Source organism: Mercenaria mercenaria, chromosome 13 (assembly GCF_021730395.1).
Source record: "Mercenaria mercenaria strain notata chromosome 13, MADL_Memer_1, whole genome shotgun sequence".
Taxonomy (NCBI): Eukaryota; Metazoa; Mollusca; class Bivalvia; order Venerida; family Veneridae; genus Mercenaria; species Mercenaria mercenaria.
Window position 1 is genome coordinate 26,598,909 of NC_069373.1, and position 17,549 is coordinate 26,616,457.

Here is a 17,549-nt window from a genome sequence, read left to right on the forward strand (position 1 = left end):
TGATCCTTGACCTACTGACCTCAAAGTCGAATTTGATCAGTTTTTTATGATGTTACACGGGAGTACTAAAATTTTTGATCCTAAGCACAAGCGTTCTCAAGTTATCATCTGGAAACTGTTAACTGTTCAGGGTCATTGTGACCTTAACCTTTGACCTACTGATCTCAAAATCAATAGGGGTCATCTGCTGGTCATGATCAACCTCCCCATTAAGTTTTGTGATCCTAGGCCCAAGTGTTCTAAGTTATTGTTCAGAAACATTTTAACTGTTCTGGATTACTGTGACCTTGACCAAGTAATCTCTTAATAAATAGGGGTCATCTGCTGGTTATGACCGACCTTCCTATCAACTTTCATGATCCTAGCCCCAAGTGTTCTCAAATTATCTTTCAGAATCTGTTTAACTGTTCTGGGTCCTTGTGACCTTGACCTTTGACCTACTGATCTCAAAATCAATAGGTGTCATCTGCTGGTCATGATCAACCTCCCTATCAACTTTCATGATCCTAGGCCAGAGCGTTTTCAAGTTACCATCCAGAAACCATTTAATGTCCCAGGTCCTTGTGACCTTGATCTTTGACCACTGACCTGAAAGTCGAATTTGATCAGTTTTTTATGATGTTACACGGGAGTACTAAAATTTATGATCCTAAGCACAAGCATTCTCAAGTTATCATCTGGAAACTGTTTAACTGTTCAGGGTCAAGGTGACCTTAACCTTTGACCTACTGATCTCGAAGTCGAACTTGACCTGTATTTTATGATGTTACACCTACAAAAACTAGAGTGTCACAAGAGTGACGAACAATACGGCCTAATTGTCACGGAAGTATTATTAGCCAATGTCAAAGACGAACCTCAAAATCTGGTCATGATCAACCTCCCTAGATTAAGTTTCATAATCCTAGGCCCCATGCATTTTCAAGTTATCGTCAGAAAATGGTATAATTGTTCTGGGTCACTGTGACCTTGACCTTTGACCTACTGCTAGTGATGGGCATAATCAGACAAACCAGCCAATGCGATTAATCGGACATAATCGGATAATCGGTTATTTTAGTTGAATATCTAGAAGTTCACTTTTAACTTGGTTATAAAAAATTCACAATGTATGTTTTATATCATTATATCATAACTTAAGAAATGAACCACACAGAGATTAAATATCCTATTTCTATTGTATCTTATATGCAAAGACCCTTCATTAACACAAGTAAGTTAACAGCATAAAAGTACACTATTTGTGAAGAAAGTTTTAACTTCAAATCAGGTACTCATCTAAATTTCACCAGGGTGCACACAGACAGTATTAATCCAGTGATAATGTGTTATCAAATTAAAACTTATTTGGAGTTCAGCGAAAAAAGTAATAACGATTTATAAATTCTAAGTTAATAACTGGAATTTTTTCAATCTCCCAAAATTAAAAATACTTTTGTTTGCATAAGTCTTACAACATGCTTTGCATACTGCCATCTAATGTCTATAGTATGGGATAGAAACCTGTTACCTCTTTCCCCATAGCCAGTACTCAACTTTTGACTGGTCTGTTCTTTTCCCCCTAGCCAGTACATGACCTGTTGGGGGGGGGGGGGGGGGGGGGGGGGGGGGGGGGGGGAGAAATTGACCAGTCAGTTCCCCCAGTACTTGACCAGTAAGGTGGGGGAAGAAAATGACCGGTCAGTTCTTTCCCACCTTGCCAATACATCACTTATTGGATGGGGGAAGAAATTAACCTGTCATTTCCCCATAGCCAGTACCTGACTTGTCATGTGGGGGAAGAAATTGACTGGTCTGTTCTTTTCCACCTAGCCAGTACCTGACCTGTTAGTACTGGCTAAGGGGGAAAGAACTGACAGGTCAATTTCTTCCTCCACCTGACATGTCAAGTACTGGCTAGGGGGGAAAGAACTGATCAGTCAATTTCTTCCCACAACTGACAGGTCAAGTACTGGCAAGGGGGAAAGAACTGACTGGTAAATTTCTTCCACCAAGTACTGGCTAGCGGGGAAAGAACTGACTGGTAAATTCCCCCCCCCCCCCCCCCACCTGATAGGTCAAGTATATGCTAGAGGGGGGAAGAACTGACCTGTCAATTTCTTCTTCCCAACCGGCTGGTCAAGTACTGGCTGGGGGAGTGGGGGGGTGAAGAACTGAACAGCCAATTTCTTCCCCCACCTAACAGAGCAAGTACTGGCTAAGGGGGAAAGAACTGACTGGTCAATTTCTACCTCCACCTAACATAGCAAGTACTGGCTAGGGGGAAAGAACTGACCAGTCAATTCTTCCCACAACTGACAGGTCAAATACTGGCTAGTGGGAAAGAACTGACTAGTTAATTTCTTCCCCCACCTGACAGGTCAAGGACTAGCTTGTGGGGAAAGAACTGACTGGTTAATTTTTTCCCCCATCTGACAGGACAAGTATATGCTCAAATGAAGCAGAGAGGGTTACACAAGGACCATTATTGTAAAATTATTTCAAAATCAGGCCAGTAGTTTCAAACAAGATTTTTAAAGTTTCCACTACATACATACTGCAAAAGGTGACTACACCCCTTAGCGGAATGAATTTTGACAAATCCGAATAACTTGAACAATCTTCCTTTCTTGAGTAATTTCCCTTTATAGAATGTTCTTTGTACAGGAAATAACTGTAAAACTACTGTAGGGAATGTAGGCAAATTGCACATAATGACAGTGGACATGAGGTTGGGTAACCTACATTAACCATGATCTATCTAACATGGAGGGATTTGACCCAATATTTACCCAGATATTACATATCAGTTACTACTTCCATTTAAATGAAACAGTAACAGGGATGCACTTGTGACAAGTGGTCTCTTGATTCTTCAAGATTAATTATATGTAATGACAAACTGTTTCAATTTAAAATTAATTTCTTTGAAATCTACTGAAATAGTATCTGTACAACTGGTAGGCATTTACATAGAACTGGGGTCATTAAGTGAAATTTTCCATAAACCCTGTACAAGAGAGAGAAGGAAAGCATGTTAAAGTTGAAGGTCCTATGCACAACTTTATATCAAGTTTCGATGTATTATGTTCACAAGAGTTATGTCATGTCAGTAGGCTTCTAAGCCACTGTAACTCTGAATAATTTTTTCTCTATGGCAATCCCATCATATCTAGAAGAAGGTTTATTTTCACATTCAACCATGTAGTCTGTTTTTTCCGGAGACCTGAGATCCATTCCTTTGGAAGACGTGAATAGCCAACTTTACAACCAAGCAGAGCACCTGCCACACATCCATTGCTGTTACTATCACCTCCCTCCATGAGAAGATTCATCATGAAAGACCTGTATAATAAGATAAAACACCAAAAAAATAAACTTAAGACTTTTTATACCAATACAAGATTGGGCATCTTCAGATCTCCATCTAACGGATGGATATACAGCTAAGATCCACAAAAACTTTTCTTCGACCTGATGACAGAAGTATTAACCTTTAGCCTGCTGGCAGCAAGTGGTTTTGCCTTTGCAACCAGTGCAGACCAAGATCAGCCTACATGTCCATGATCATGGTCTACACTGTTTGCTATTCAGTCAGTAAATTTTCAGTGAACACCCTTTTGAACAAGACAGTCTGAAAGACACTATATCCTCTGCCACTGTTATGAATAGTGAAAGGGTTGACGGTATTGGGCAGAAGCATTGACGCTGTTAAAGATATTTTATAGTCCATGTATGTACGGTGTTTAGGAGATACAGAACGGACACAAAATGGAAGGCTCAAACCTTGAGACCTTGACCTTGAGCCAACAGTTCTGCACATTATCTTGATGAGGTGATCATTTGTCCCAAGTTTCATGAAAATCCTTCAAGGGGTTTAGGAGATACAGAGCTCACACCTTTGACCTTGAGTTGTGACCTTGAGCCAACATGGCTGACACATGAGTTCTGCACATTGTCTTAATAAGGTGATCATTTGACTCAAGTTTCATGAAAATCCTTCAAGGGGTTTACGAGATACAGAATGGACACAAAATGGAAGGCTCAAACCTTTGACCTTGAGTTGTGACCTTGACCTTGAGCTGACATGGCTGACTCATGAGTTCTGCACATTCACTTCATGAGGTGTTCATTTGACCAAAGTTTCATGAAAAATCTTAAAGGGGTTTAGGAGATACAGAGCGGACACAAAATGTTATGGACGAATGATAAGACGGAAGGACGGAGACCATTCCTTTAACCCCCGCCCCCCACAACCACCTGTCATGGTGGGGAATAAATTAGAAGTGAGACTGCCTAAATTGAATGATGGAACAGTCCATTTTAGAAATTTAGGAGGGTAAAGGTTAATATGGTCAAACTGAAATGAAAAAAAAGACAACCAAGATTTGTACAGCTCTCTTGTGCAATAACAACTTTTAAGTAAAAATCCAGAATAGTTTTCTACCCAACTTGCAGAATAAGGTTGCCAATCATGAAACAAATAATACTCTTTACATACCAATCAATCTGAAACTAGAATGTGTCTATAGGACACAGGGTGTGCCCCCCACTGGTACATTTGTCACAAATAAGGGGAAATAATTCAAATGTTTGCAGTCTTAATGGGGTATAGCCTCAAAAAACGACAATGTGTCTGTAGGACACAGGGTGTGCCCCCCACTGGTACATTTGTCACAAATAAGGGGAAATAATTCAAATGTTTGCATTCTTAATTGGGTATAGCCTCAAAAAAAAAAAAAAAAAATATGAAAAGGATTCATTATTCTATACCATATACTTTTTGAGCTATGAGCATCACAAACAAAAAATTCACTATTTTGGCTATTTCAAGGGCCATAACTCCATAATAAACACTTAGATTCTCAAGAAGAATGCCAAGTGTGCAAGGTCACATTATGATAAAGACTCAAGATTTAATCAATTTATATGTAATACTTTTTGAGTTAGGCGCGTCACAAGGTGAAAATGTGCATTTTTTACTATTTCAGGGGCCATAACTCTATATATAGGGGGCAGATCCAGAAGAAAAATAGGTGCGCAAGTTCATATGATGATAAAGGCTCATGCAAGGTTTAATCAATTTATATTAAATACTTTCTGAGCTAGGCACGTCACAAGGTGAAAATGTGCATTTTTTACTATTTCAGGGGCCATAACTCTGGAAATAGGGGGCAGACCTAGATGAACTAGAATGTGTCTGTTGGACACAGGGTGTGCCCCCTACTGGTACATTTGTCACAAATAAGGGGAAATAATTCAAATGTTTGCATTCTTAATTGGGTATAGCCTAAAAAAAAAACAAGAGATCACAGAGTGATCTTGGCGCCCACCAATGTGCCATTTCTGAGTGTTCCAAATTTCAAGACTTATTGACTAGCTTAAGGTCAAATTTTCATTTCCGTACACATCACCGTGCAAGTGGTCCAAATTCGAAAGCTGTAGCTTGAGAAATGTGAAAGTAGGTCACTAGATCAATTTCAAGGACAAAGTTCTTTGTACACAAAATTATGCATGTGCATCAAGTTTGAAGGTTGTAGTTTGAGAAATTTGAAAGTAGGTCACTAGGTCAATCTTAAGGTCAAAGTTCATTTCGGTACACAAAACTATGCATGTGGTCCAAATTTGAAGGCTGTAGCTTGAGAAATGTGAAAGTAGGTCATTAGGTCAAAATCAAGGTCAAATTTCATTTCAGAACACGAAACTATGCATTTGGTCCAAATTTGAAGCCTGTACCTTCAAAAATACGGAAGTAGGTCACTAGGTCAATGTCAAGGTCAAAGTTTTTTTCAGTGCACAAAACTATGCATGTGGTCCAAATCTGAAAGCTGTAGCTACAGAAATGTGAAAGTAGGTCACTAGGTCAAAATCAAGGTCAACTCATGTCAAGGTTCATCTTGCCACTCAAAACCATACATGTGGTCCAAATCTGAATGTTGTAGGTTATTGACAAGATTTTAAAAGCTTTTCCCTATATAAGTCTATATGAACCATGTGACCCCCAGGGCGGGGCCATATTTAACCCTAGGGGAATAATTTCAAAAATCTTAGTAGAGAACCACTAGATGATGTCACATACAAAATATCAAAGCCCTAGGCCCTGTGGTTTTGGACAGAAGGTTTTTCAATTTTTTTCCCTATATAAGTCTATATAAACAATGTGATCCCCCAGGGCGGGACCATATTTAACTCTAGGGGGATAATTTGAATAAACTTGGTAGAGAACCACTAGATGATGCTTCATTACAAATATCAAAGCCCTAGGCTTTGTGGTTTGGACAAGAAGATTTTCAAGCCAAGTTTTTCCCTATATAAGTCTATGTAAACCATGTGACCCCCGAAGCGGAGCCATACTTGACCACAGGGAAATAATCTGAACAATCTTGGTAGAGGACCACTAGATGACGCTTCATACCAAATATCAAAGCCTTAGGCCCTGTTGTTTTTTTTAAAGTTTTTCCCTAAATAAATCTATAGATAGATAGAGATGGATTTTATTCAGTAAAAGTGTACACATACCAATTATAAAACATGGCAATAAAACAGATGTGTGATATATAACAACAATATGGTGGCAAGCAGACTAATACAATCATACATATATTCTAAACCATGAAATGCATACCAATACCAGGGATAACACAAAAAGAGAAACAAAAGTTCCCCTTATCTCCATTGTGGTTCCTGTTATTGGCAGCATGACACAGAAAGTCATGTATTTGTTTTAACAATAAGTTGCATATTAAACCTTGAAATCAAATGTATCACAGATAATTTAGTTTTAAGTATTATCACAGTATTTAATGTCACAATTACTATCACAGTATTTTAGTATTAGACACCTAGAGGTCAGTATTAAATAAGAGGACCATGATGGTCCTGAATCACTCACCTCTTCCCAGATGACCCAGTTTTGAGTATGACGTTGTTTTTTTCTATTATTTGACATAGTGACCTAGTTTTGAACTTGACCTAGGTATTATCAAGATAAAAATTCTGACCAATTTTCATGAAGATCCATTGAAAAATATGGTCTCTAGAGAGGTCACAAGGTTTTTCTATTATTTAACCTATTGACCTAGTTTTCGAAGGTACGTGACCCTGTTTTGAATTTTAACTAGATATCATCAAGGTGAACATTCTCACCAATTTTCATGAAGATCTCATCAAAAATATGGCCTCTAGAGAGGTCACAAGGTTTTTCTATTTTTATACCTACTGGCCTAGTTTTTGACCGCACGTGACCCAGTTTCGAAACTGACCTAGATATCATCAAGGTGAACATTCAGATCAATTTTCATGAAGATCCACTGAAAAATATGGCCTCTAGAGAGGTCAAAAGATTTTAGACCTACTGACCTGGCTTTTTACCGCAGTTGACCCAGTTTCAAACCTGACCTAGATATCATCAAGATGACCATTCAGACCAATTTTCATACAGATCCCATGAAAAGTATGGCCTCAAGAGAGGTCACAAGGTTTTTTTTATTATTTGACCTACTGACCTAGTTTTTAAAGGCACATGACCCAGTTTCAAACTTGACCTAGATATCATCAAGGTGAACATTCTGACCAATTTTCATGAAGATCCATTCACAAGTATGGCCTCTAGAGAGGTCACAAGGTTTTTCTATTTTTAGACCTACTGACCTAGTTTTTGACCACAGTTGACCCAGTTTCAAACTTGACCTAGATATCATCAAGATGAACATTCTGACCAATTTTCATACAGATCCCATGAAAAATATGGCCTTTAGAGAGGTCACAAGGTTTTCTATTATTTGACCTACTGACCTAGTTTTTGAAAGCACGTGACCCACTTTTGAACTTGACCTAGATATCATCAAGGTGAATATTCAGACCAACTTTCATACAGATCCCATGAAAAATATGGCCTCTAGAGAGGTCACAAGGTTTTTCTATTATTTGACCTACTGACCTAGTTTTTGATGGCACGTGACCCACTTTCGAACCTGACCTAGATATCATCAAGATGAACATTCTGACCATTTTTCATGAAGATCTCATGAAACACATGGCCTCTAGAGAGGTCACAAGGTTTTTCTATTGTTAGACCTACTGACCTAGTTTTTGACCGCACGTGACCCAGTTTCGAATTTGGTCTAGATATCATCAAGATGAATACTCAGACCAACTTTTATACAGATCTCATGAAAAATATGGCCATTAGAGAGGTCACAGGGTTTTTCTATTATTTGACCTACTGACCTAGTTTTTGATGGCACGTGACCCAGTTTCGAATTTGATCTAGATATCATCAAGGTGAACGTTCTGACTAATTTTCATGAAGATCTTGTGAAATATTTGGCCTCTAGAGAGGTCACAAGGTTTATCTATTTTTAGACCTACTGACCTAGTTTTTGACGGCACGTGACCCAGTTTCGAACTTGACCTAGATATCATCAAGATGAACATTCTGACCTACTTTCATAAAGATCCCATGAAAAATGTGACCTCTAGAAAGGTCACAAGCAAAAGTTTACGGACGCACGCACGGACGCACTGACGGACGACGGACAGGACAGCGCGCGATCACTTTGTGACAGGTGAGCTAAAAACAGAAATATACCATACGCAACATAAAAGTGACCAGTTAAAATGGAAATAAGAAAGTTTGAAAACTAACTGATCATTAATTGGATTTTGACAGCATGTCTGAATTTAGAAGGGCAAGTAATATATCTAAGATCCTGGGGAATGTGATTCCACAAAGCAATATCATTGAAGGCAAAAGACTTTTTGCCAAAGCTTCCAACCTTGGGCAATGAGAACTGCCCAGTATCAGTATCCAAATCTATGTAAATTATAAAAATAAACAAAGGGCCATAACTCACTCAAAAATTGTTGAACCAGTCTGATTTTCAGGGGGACACAACTAGGGTCCAATACATCATTCTGACAAAGTTTGGTCAAAATCCCTCTGGTAATTTCTGAGGAGATGCGATAACGAGAAATTGTTAACGGATGGAAGGATGGATGGAAGGACGACGGACCACGGACGCAGAGTGATTTGAATAGCCCACCATCTGATGATGGTGGGCTAAAAATATAAAAAGGATTCATTGTTCTATACCATATACTTTTTGAGCTATGTGCATTACAAACAAAAAATCCACTATTTTGGCTATTTCAAGGGCCGTAACTCCGTAATAAACACTAAGATTCTCAAGAGGAATGCCAAGTGTGCAAGATCACATTATGATAAAGACTCAAGCAAGGTTTCATGAATTTACATTAAATACTTCTTGAGTTCGGCACATAATTAGGTGAAAATGTGCATTTTTTTACTATTTCAGGGGCCATAACTTTAACAAGAGATCACAGAGTGATCTTGGCGCCCACCAATGTGCCATTTTTGAGTGTTCCAAATTTCAAGACTTATTGACTAGCTCAAGGTCAAATTTCATTTCCGTATACAACACTGTGCATGTGGTCCAAATTCGAAAGCTGTAGCTTGAGAAATGTGAAAGTAGGTCACTAGATCAATTTCAAGGACAAAGTTCTTTGTACACAAAACTATGCATGTGCATAAAGTTTGAAGGCTGTAGTTTGAGAAATTTGAAAGTAGGTCACTAGGTCAATCTTAAGGTCAAAGTTTATTTCGGTACACAAAACTATGCAAGTGGTCCAAATTTGAAGGCTGTAGTTTGAGAAATGTGAAAGAAGGTCACTAGGTCAAAATCAAGGTCAAATTACACTTCAGAACAATAATCTATGCATGTGGTCCGAATTTAAAGCCTGTACCTTCAAAAATGTGAAAGTAGCTCACTAGGTCAATGTCAAGGTCAAAGTTTGTTTCGGTACACAATCCTATGCATGTGGTCTAAATTTGAAGCCTGTAGCTACAAAAATGTGAAAGTAGGTCACTAGGTCAATCTTAAGGTCAAAGTTCATTTCGGTACAAAAAACTATGCATGTGGTCCAAATTTGAAGGCTGTAGCTCGAGAAATGTGAAAGTAGGTCACTAGGTCTAAATCAAGGTCAAATTTTATTTCGGAACACAGAACTATGCATGTGGTCCAAATTTGAAGCCTGTACCTTCAAAAATGTTAAAGTAGGTCACTAGGTCAATGTAAAGGTCAAAGTTTGTTCCGGTACACAAAACTATGCAGGTGGTCCAAATTTGAAGGCTGTAGCTTGGGAAATGTGAAAGTAGGTCACTAGGTCAAAATCAAGGTCAAATTTCATTTCAGAACACAAAACTACGCATGTGGTTCAAATTTGAAGCCTGTACCTTCAAAAATGTGAAAGTAGGTCACTAGGTCAATGTCAAGGTCAAAGTTTTTTCAGTGCACAAAACTATGCACGTGGTCCAAATTTGAAGGCTGTAGCTACAGAAATGTGAAAGTAGGTCACTAGGTCAAAATCAAGGTCAACTCATGTCAAGGTTCATCTTGCCACTCAAAACCATACATGTGGTCCAAATTTGAATGTTGTAGGTTATTGACAAGATTTTAAAAGTTTTTCCCTATATAAGTCTATATAAACCATATGACCCCCGGGGCGGGGCCCTATTTGACCCTAGGGGGATAATTTGAACAATCTTAGTAGAAGACCACTAGATGATGTCACATACAAAATATCAAAGCCCTAGGCCCTGTGGTTTTGAACAAGAGGTTTTTCAAAGTTTTTCCCTATATAAGTCTATATAAACCATGTGACCCCCGGGGCGGGGCCATATTAGACCCCAGGAAAATAATTCGAATCATCTTGGTAGAGGACCACTAGATGATGCTTCATACCAAATATCAAAGCCCTAGGCTCTGTGGTTTTGGACAAGAAGATTTTTTAGTTTTTCCCTATATAAATCTATGTAAATTATAGAAATAAACAAAGTGCCATAACTCACTAAAAAATTGCTTAACCTGTCTGGATTTTCAGGGGGACACAACTACAGTACCAATACATCATTCTGACAAAGTTTGGTCAAAATCCCCCTGGTAGTTTCTGAGGAGATGCGATAACGAGAAATTGTTAACGGAAGGACGGAAGGACGACAGACCAGGGACGCAGAGTGATTTGAATAAAAATAGAGAGAGAAGCCAGCAAATACATAAGAGGTGCGCAAGTTCATATCATGATTAAGACTCGCGCAAGGTTTCATCCATTTATATCATATAATTTTTGAGCTAGATGCGTCACAAGGTGAAAATTTGCATTTTTTACTATTTCAGGTGCCATAACTCTATATATAGGGGGCAGATCCAGATGAAAAATAGGAGGTGTGCAAGGCCATATGATGATAAAGACTCATGCAAGGTTTAATCAATTTATATTAAATACTTGTTGAGCTAGGCGTGTCACAAGGTGAAAATGTGCATTTTTTGACTATTTCAGGGGCCATAACTCTGGAAATAAGGGGCAGACGAAAAATAGGAGGTGCGCAAGTTCATATCATGATAAAGACTCATGCAAGGTTTCATCAATTTATATCAAATACTTTTTGAGCTATGCGCGTCACGAACTTCTGACAAACAAAAAATCCACTATTCTGGATATTTCAAGAGCCATAACTCTGTAATGAATGCTAAAATTCTCAAGAAGAATGCCAAGTGTGCAAGGTCACATTATGATAAAGACTCAAGCAAGGTTTCATGAATATACGTTGAATACTTTCTGAGTGAGGCACATAATTAGGTGAAAATGTGCATTTTTTGACTATTTCAGGGGCCATAACTCTAGAAATAGGGGGCAGACCCAGATAAAAAAAATAGTAGGTGCACACGTTCATATCATGATAAAGACTCATGCAAGGTTTCATCAATTTATATCAAATACTTTTTGAGCTAGGCGTGTCACAAGGTTAAAATGTGCATTTTTGACTATTTCAGGGGCCATAACTCTAGAAATAGAGAGCGGACCCAGATTAAACATAAGAGATGCGCAAGTTCATATCATGATTAAGACTCATGCAAGGTTTCATGAATCTATATCAAATACTTTTTGAGCTAGGCGTGTCACAAGGTGAAAATGTGCATTTTTGACTATTTCAGGGGCCATAACTCTAAAATTAGGGGGCGGAGCCAGACGAAAAAGGTGCGAAAGTTCATATCATGATAAAGACTCATGCAAGATTTCATCAATTGATATCAAATACTTCTTGAGCTAGGCGTGTCACAAGGTGAAAATGTGCATTTTTGACTATTTCAGGGGCCATAACTCTAGAAATAGGGGGCGGACCCAGATGAAAAATTGGAGATGCGCAAGTTCATATCATGATTAAGACTCATGCAAGGTTTCATGAATCTATATCAAATACTTTCTGAGCTAGGCGTGTCACAAGGTGAAAATGTGCATTTTTGACTATTTCAGGGGACATAACTCTAAAATTAGGGGGTGGAGCCAGACGAAAAACAGAAGGTGCGCAAGTTCATATCACGATAAAGACTCATGCAAGGTTTCATCAATTTATATCAAATACTTTTTGAGCTAGGTGCGTCACGAACTTCGGACGGACGCACTGACAAGAGGAAATCTATATGCCCCCACCACTCATGGGGGTCACAAAAAGTCATATACAAAGTTCTACAATAATGCCTGATTATAGGTTAATTTCTTGCATTTATACAAACATTTGATTAACAACATTTTCAGTTATAAATTTATTAGTTAATTGGGAGCTTAAACAAGACAAATATATTTCTTCGCTCTTCACACGCTCCTGATTTTCTCAAAATCAAAAAAAAAATATTTTTTTGCTCGCCACCTCAATTTTTTCAGAAAAAAATCTGATGAACAACTTTTCAATTTGGTGTGGCCTAATGGAAGATTTTCTACAGAATTTGAAATATTACATGTTTGTTTTGCATGCAGTAATTATGTTCTTTAGTAATAGTACTAGCATACATGTATAATTTTTCAATTTTAATTAAATGATAAAATGGATGAACTCTCGAGTTTTATACATTTCAAGTGGAAATTTTAGCAAAGTTGAAGAATCATGCAAAAATGACCAAAACTTGAAAGTTTCAATCATTGGATTACCTTCTGGACTTATTATATTACACTTAGGTCGCCATAATATGAAATAAAGGTGAGAAAATACATGCGTACATTACTTGTTTTGTCACAAATTACATTGAGAAATGGTCAGATTTTGGTTGGATAATGGTCGAGTTTATGCTGGAAAACAGTCAAATCGTGATGTCTAGCCAACGTCGGGATCGAACATCTAAACAGTTTGCAAATCCAACATTAATCTGACATCAGGATCCAACGTCTATACAACGTTTAGCTGGCATCAAATGTTTACTGGGCAAGGACTTTAAAAATGCCTCATCCATGGTAATTACTTCATTCTTCCAACTTATACTCAAGCTTAATACAGTGCATTTGCGATGCTACGAATCGCAATTTAACGAAATACCGGTATACTACGAAAAGGTGCTGTGGTCCCGGCTGCTTTCCTTCTTATTTCTAAGTAACAAAGTCGCGGTTTTACGAAAATGCAATTTTACGAAAAATGCGCTCCTACGAATGTATTGTGATCCCCTTCAAGCCTGTTTTCAAATGGTTTTAGTTGCGATTTTACGAATGTATCGTCTAAGTTTTCACACCTTCCATAACGGCATGAAAATGCTTAAGAGTGGAAAGTGTCACTCTCATTTAGCTGGGTGAAAACAGTGATTAAAGTGTGAAAACTTAGTAATTAAATTCAAAATCACATATACTGTACACTATGACACAAGTTAGTTATTCTCCTATAACTGTTCGATCGGATGGCATACAAGACACACGTGCTTCGATATCTATACGTCTCAAGGAATCACTGCGATTTTTTTCTCTCGTGCAACAATGTACCCTGTATATGTTTTATGTACAGTGAATTAAAAGTGAAGAAAAAACAACCCGTTCTACATTCTACATACCATCTAAGTTTAGATTCAAGTAAGATTTGTGGTAAACCCAGATGTACATATAAAATTGGTATACATGTACTCCGATACGAAAATCACATGTAAAAATATCATGAGTTACGACATGTAGATATTAAGGTGCTGTACAGCGAAATTTCCTATGCCTCGCTCGAACGAAAATGCGATATTACGAAAAAATCGAGCGGTCCCTTGGCTTTTCGTATGATTGCGATTGTACTGTATTATTCCTTACATCTGGTTTCTTTTGTGATATTTTAAGCATGACCTATGTCGCCTATGCACGTGTGGCTTGTGCTGTAATTCACGTTATACAAAATTCACAGCACATATTTATAAATATTAAATGTTATTACATGTTAAAGTTGCATACAAACTTTTAATCAATTAAAGATCTGATAATTAAAATCATTTACTTACTTTTATTCTTCACGAAAGTAGACATTATTCAAAAGCTTTTATTGAAATGCTATAAAGCAAAAATATCAAACACCAACCAGTTATATCGGTATTGGAGTCACTGAAATTATATATGACAAACTGCAGTTATAGGGTTCTGCGTTTGACGACACAATATGAACATTTTAAATTCAGGTTGTCAATCCATAGAGGATACCTCAAAGTGCAGTTTACCATGCCCAGTATCTTGGAGTGCAGGGCATGGAAGCCCCACATCTGATAACAAACTGGAATCAAATTGGAATCCACTTGAAAAGTGTCTATGAACAAGGGTAAAAGACAAAAAAATTAATATGATTTATTATACCCCCACCAAACATGTTTGGCGGGGGTGGGGGCGGGGGCTAATCCCATGCAGAAATATTTTCCTGATATCAGGAAATCCCAGGATTATCCTGAGATATACTGAGATTCTTATAGCAAGGCTGTATAAAAGTCCTGAAGACAGGACTTTAACACTAAAAGACAGGACTTTTGATAGAATTTTTTTCTAAAAGATATAGATTGAAAGATGGTAATTAATTTGAAACAAGATCTTGTAATGGTCTAGTATTTTAGTTAATTACATCCTGGTGTTGAAGACCCATATTTTGGGAGAAACTATCATTAAGCACTTGTGCTGTGGTGTTGTTGGTGTAACAGGAACATAATTATTCTATATTTGTGGTAAGTTAGCAAATTATTTCTGTATAAACTTTTAGAAATAATACTACATATATTCCTTCATTTAATGATTTTACAAAACAATACCGGTAAGTTATACCCCTGTGTCCGTCTGTCCGTCCGTCCCTCCATTAGCAATTTCGTGTCCACTCTGTAACTCTTGAACCCCTTGAAGGATTTCAAAGGAACTTGACACAAATGTTCACCACACCAAGACGATGTGCAGAGCGCATGTTTTGGATGTCTCACTTCAAGGTCAAGGTCACACTTAGGGGTAAAAGGTCATATCAGTTTGTTTCGTGTCTGCTTGAACTGCTTGAAGGATGTCAAAGAAACTTGGCACAAATGTTCACCACACCAAGACGACGTGGGTCAAATGTCATATATGACTTTGCTTTGTGTGTGTTGCTCTGCATTGCAATGCTCTTGTTTTTATTTGGCAGATCCCTTTTTTGTTCACTTACAATATTTCTTTTTTGAATTACTTCCCTTTCATGTTACTATAAATAGCTTATTTTGAAACTTTTTTCTTACTGGCCGTAGGGAAAAACCAAGACCACTTTTCTGTGGTACAACATGGATGGTACCTCCAATTTTTAGGTGTATTTTGACATATCTGTACCTGGTAACGAATTTTTTGTGGACTTAGAATTTTTTTTTGAGTTTCTTCCCTTTGTTGTTCCTGTCCTGTGGGCTTCAACAGTCAAGTTCTTTAAATTTTGCTGCCATCCTCTGATGTAACCCTTCAGGCGTATATTGCCTTGCTTGGCGGCGCTCTTGTTTAGAAAAGTATTTTTCTTTAAAATCAGTCAGAGCACTCAAAAGAGAAATGTGTTAGTACTGTTTAGATTATCTGTAAATGTTGATCAAAGACAGTTCCACTTTTAAAAGTGAACAGATCATATATGATGAAAGAGCTTTTTGCTCAATATGAAGCTCATAATTTGATGTTTCTAGACCTAAAAGTAGTATTTACACCTAGTTTCTTGCCATGTATGCACATATTTGAGCTGATTAATGATGTGCTAAGAAATTGATATTTCTGCTAATACAGGTTGTATTGTCAGGATAGCAGGACAGCATAGGTTTCTTAGAGTTCTGGTGTCCTGTTTTCTTCCTGTTCACAGGAAAATCCTGGGATTGTCCCATTCTCATTTAACGGCGTGAAAAGTCCCAGGACTATCCCAGGAATTTCTGAGATATTTTCAGGACATTATCCAAGGACAGTCCTGGGACTTCCTGGGATAATCCCAGCATTTCCTGTTCCTTTTTCGCACGGGTTATATAGGAGTCAGTTTTGTCGTGTCGCGTCCCGTTGTGTCCCGAAATCTATATCTCAGTTATTACTGAATGGATTTGATTTAAACTTAAAATAGATGTTCCACCTTATCATCCACATCATGTGACACAAGTTGCATAAGTCTGACACCAATTTTTCATGAATTATGCCCCCTTTTACTTAGAATTTAAGGTTAATTTTGATGCAATATTACTGTATGTCAGTTATTACGAAAAGCATTTGTTTCAAACTTGAAGTAGTTGTTCCACATCACCACCCACATCATATGACACAAGCTGCGTAACTCTTGCACCAATATTTCCTGAATTATGCCCCCTTATTGCTTAGAATTATACTTATATAGTGTTTTAATATATTTTATCTGTACCTCTCTTATTATTTGATATTTTTTAACACAGACTCAAGCTATTGTGCAATATTCATCCACCATTGGAGTCATTAAACACTCCAGTGACAGTTCTTGACAGATTTAAATGTTTTTGGTACACTGGTGTAACATCATAAAATAGAGATAAAGTTCGACTTTGGCTACAAACCACCAATTTTATATGTAGTTATGACCCCTTTCCAACTTAAAATTTGTCAAACTCATGGTTGCCAGACAATAACTCACGAAAGGCTTGACAGATTTAAATAAATTTTGGTACACAGGTGTAACATAATAAAATACGGGTCAAGTTCAATTTAAATTGCACCTTTTTGTGGCCATACCTTTCTTATGGTTGCCATTCTTCTGTGACAAGACCGTATTGTGGCGGTATTCGTCACTCCTGTGACAGTTCTACGTTATTTTCATGGAACTTCCAATACATTTATTCTCGTACATTAAGGCCAGCATTTTTTTATATTCTGGTTTAATGGAGCGCCACCCCTGTTTTTTGACAAAACAAAATAACAAGAGGGCCAAGATGGCCCTAGGTCGCTCACCTAAGAAACACTCCATAACAGTGTAAAACATGTTTGACCTAGTGATTTCATGGAAACAAATATTCTGACCAATTTTCATTAAGATTGGACCAAAAAATTGGTCTCTTGCGATAAAACAAGCATTTTCTTAGATATGACCTAGTTTTTGACCCTAGATGACCCATGTTCAAACTCGACCTAGATTTTATCAAGGCAATCATTCTGACCAAAATTCATGAAGATCAACTGAAAAATACAGCCTCTATCACATACAGAAGTTTTTTCTTTGATTTGACCAAGTGACCTAGTTTTTGACCTCAGATGACTCATATTTAAATTCGACCTAG

The 17,549-nt window shown here is 37.6% G+C and overlaps 1 protein-coding gene across 2 annotated transcripts in view; it reads right to left on the reverse strand.

The window, feature by feature from the left end:
* Window positions 1–2,884: 2,884 nt before the first annotated feature.
* Window positions 2,885–17,549, reverse strand: part of LOC123529251 (uncharacterized) — a 228,720-nt gene continuing 214,055 nt past the window's right edge. For both annotated transcript variants that reach the window (XM_045309491.2, XM_045309490.2), the window contains one exon: window positions 2,885–3,324. In XM_045309491.2, coding sequence (XP_045165426.1) covers window positions 3,132–3,324 — 193 coding nt within the window. In that variant the 3' untranslated portion in view covers window positions 2,885–3,131. The remainder of the gene's footprint in view (window positions 3,325–17,549) is intronic.